Source organism: Poecilia reticulata, linkage group LG7, assembly GCF_000633615.1.
Source record: "Poecilia reticulata strain Guanapo linkage group LG7, Guppy_female_1.0+MT, whole genome shotgun sequence".
Taxonomy (NCBI): Eukaryota; Metazoa; Chordata; class Actinopteri; order Cyprinodontiformes; family Poeciliidae; genus Poecilia; species Poecilia reticulata.
The window spans coordinates 5,322,975-5,325,879 of NC_024337.1; the positions used below are offsets into that span (position 1 = coordinate 5,322,975).

Here is a 2,905-nt window from a genome sequence, read left to right on the forward strand (position 1 = left end):
ATGACTGTTAGGTCAACTAGTCTAAATTCTCCTTAGGTGTCAATAAAAAATAAATTTCATGAATACGAGTCTGGAGACCGTATTTAAGACCATAAAAAAGATCTGTCACACGTTCACATCTGTAAGACGCACACAAAGAAATTGACAGGAACAAAAGATTTATTGATTTTTTTTAATTATTATTTTCTGTCACTTTATTACTTTTTTACAACTTTTTGTCAGCTGGAAGTCTTGAACGTAGTTTAAAGCATTTTGGCAAACAAACGGTTACAGGAGTCAGAAACACTTCATCAGGTGTAGCCATGGTAACCTGCTCCTGGTTATCCGAGATGGAGCAAACATTACGCAGTTTTCCCATGAGGTGGCGCAAGAACTCTGCTTGGCAAAAAGAATACAAATGCTTAACCTTTATTATATGACGTGTAAGTTTTTTTGATTAATTTATTTTTTTTCTTTTAATTACAGGAGAAAACCCCCATTTAGGTAAATTGCGTGGACTAGGAGAATTCCTTAATTTTTAAAAATTTTTTAATAATTTGGCACCACCGCAAAATTTTCCCAGTTATTGTATTTGAAGAGTTTAATTTCAGAATAAATAAATAAATAAATGGTCCGTTTGGATGCTCACCGGTTTCAGATGGAGCCGATCTAAACTCTGGCTTTTCTGCTATCTATTTCCTCTGATCCTGTTCTCATCTTGACCAAACTTCTAGCAAGTCTAGAAGGAGAGCTGCTCAAACTGTGGGCTATAGGTGGTTCGAACTGGGACAAACAGGGATGTAACCGGCCTAAACAGGACCCTTACAAACAGACATGGTTTATTGACGAACACACGGTGACAGATGAGTGGAGTCAGCCGGGAATGAGCAGGAGACGATTTCTGACAAGTCACCGGTGTGAGTTCTTCTATAGGCTGAGCTCCGCAGAGGAGGAGGAGTAGGGCTCCTCCGCAGAGCGGACGGAGAACTTGAAGTGGCGCCGCAGGTAGCCTCCGTAACGTTTGTCCCATTTCAGGTTATTGAGTTTCGGCCGGACCCTCCGCATGAAGCCCCCGTAGCGCTTCTGGAGCTCCTCGGGCTCCTGGCTTTCCTCCTCCGCAAAACTCCTCCTTTTTGACTTGGGGCCGAATTTGCGTAAAAAGCCTCCGTAGCGCTTCACGTAAGTGTGCGGGATGGGCTCCTGCGCGGCGGGCGCGTCTCTCACCTCCAGCCGCTTTAGAAGCTCCTCGTAGTGCTCGGGCAGAGCCGCGGCCTTTAGGACGGAGTTGTCGCGCCACGGGGAGGAGACGAACACTTTGTTCTTGTTCTTGTCGATCCTCTTGATGAACCCGCCGTAGCGCTTGACCAGCTCTGCCTGCTGGCTCTCCTCCGCCTCCGCCGCCTGGTCCTCAGTGAAGTCGGCCAGCCGCGGAGCCGGAGCGCAGCTCTCAAGGTCCTCCTCGTCACACTCCGCGCTGCACGACTGGAGATGATACAGACACACGAGTGAGATACGACGGCTAAACTTAACTTGGGGATGCTCTATTAAAGCGCAAATATAATTATTTCCTAAACCAAAAGAGTTTCACCACCACCTGTTCTAAATGTTCGGTCTCGGAGCTATCTGTGTCTTGAATTAAGTGAAGTTCTTTCAAAGTTATTGAATTGTGATTAAATAAAAGTTTCTCTTATCTCTCTGTAATTCCAGTTTTATCATATGTGGTTTAATTTGAACATTAAAAAGCGACAAGTAGCTCTGTCTTCTCCTCTGTTTCCCCGCGTAAAGTTGATCCTACCAGACTGCTGAGAGCGGCCTCGGGGCGCAGCATTTGTTCGGCGCATCTCTGGCACTGTGAAGAGCAGTCCGTGTGGACGCAGGGCGGCAGGCTCAGCATCAACACCAGGACGTACCACTCCATTCTTCAGCAGATTCGGTGGCGCACGCAAAAAAAGACAGGCCAACAAACAGTTCTCTTCCAGGATTTTACAGACTCATGGAAAACATTCACCTGGAAAGATGGAAGAACATTTTTTGTCTCCAGAGTAACACCAATTTTGTATAAACAACAACAAATAGTAATAATAATAATAATAAAAACACAACCTATGTACTTGGTGCATTTTTGGATTTGTGCGTAATTGCGCGTCAACATTTTTTTCTCTGCATATTTCACAAATAATTGAATAAGGAAGTAAACAACAGTGACTTACATTAAAGTTCCAAAGCTGAATAAAAGCATAAAGTGGAAGTCGTTACCTCAGAAGTTGGACAGATACTTCTGGCGGTTTTCTGCGCTCCGATCAACACTTCCTCCTCGCGCGTTGCCTTCCTTTTTATCCGCGGAGCCTCGCCTGTGTCATCAGATCAACTTCTGCTCGCCGACCAATGAGAAACAAGTGTGCTGCATAAGTGATCCCAACGCCTCCGTGCTTTAGGAGTTTTCAACAACGCCCACATTTGAAAGGTGGCCTATGGAAGCGATCATCACTCCATCTCTGGGGCGTCTGGATCAAAACACGGGCTGTAAATCACACTGACATCTTTATTTTCCTCTCTTCGGCGACCCAGAAAACAACTGAGCCCTTAAAGTATGAAGATGGAGAGAGAGCAGCTCTGGCAATCGTTCTGCAGCTGATTTAGAGGCTTCAAGATTCCAGTTTTTTTTTTTTTTTTACCTCAACTCTGTTCTACGTTGTTTCTGTGGAGTGGGAGAAAGAGCTTTCTGGCCCATAGACACCGCAGATTTATCAGGGGGACATGTTGGAAACAGTAATTTTATATATTTGCGCTTGCAAATATATAAATTATATTTTCACAATTGACGTCCTATTAATTTCGCAATATATATCGTCTAGTTTGAAATGGTCCAATGTACCAAATTTAATATCACTAAGTAGTAAAGATAGTGAATTCAACAGGCACGTGC

The 2,905-nt window shown here is 44.2% G+C and overlaps 1 protein-coding gene across 2 annotated transcripts; it reads right to left on the reverse strand.

Moving 5' to 3' along the window:
* Nucleotides 1-444: 444 nt before the first annotated feature.
* pdyn (prodynorphin) lies at nt 445-2,341 on the reverse strand. Of its 2 annotated transcripts, none has more exons than XM_008412997.2 (3): nt 2,236-2,341; nt 1,775-1,987; nt 445-1,461 (listed from the first exon to the last, which is right to left on the reverse strand). In XM_008412997.2, exons 2-3 carry the CDS (start codon nt 1,895-1,897, stop codon nt 907-909), a joined length of 678 nt encoding a protein of 225 aa, XP_008411219.1. In that variant the 5' UTR covers nt 1,898-1,987; nt 2,236-2,341; the 3' UTR covers nt 445-906. The 2 variants fall into 2 exon arrangements, with proteins under 2 accessions (XP_008411219.1, XP_008411218.1); XM_008412996.2 differs by having other exon boundaries at nt 2,190-2,298.
* Between the last annotated feature and the right edge of the window lie 564 nt (nt 2,342-2,905).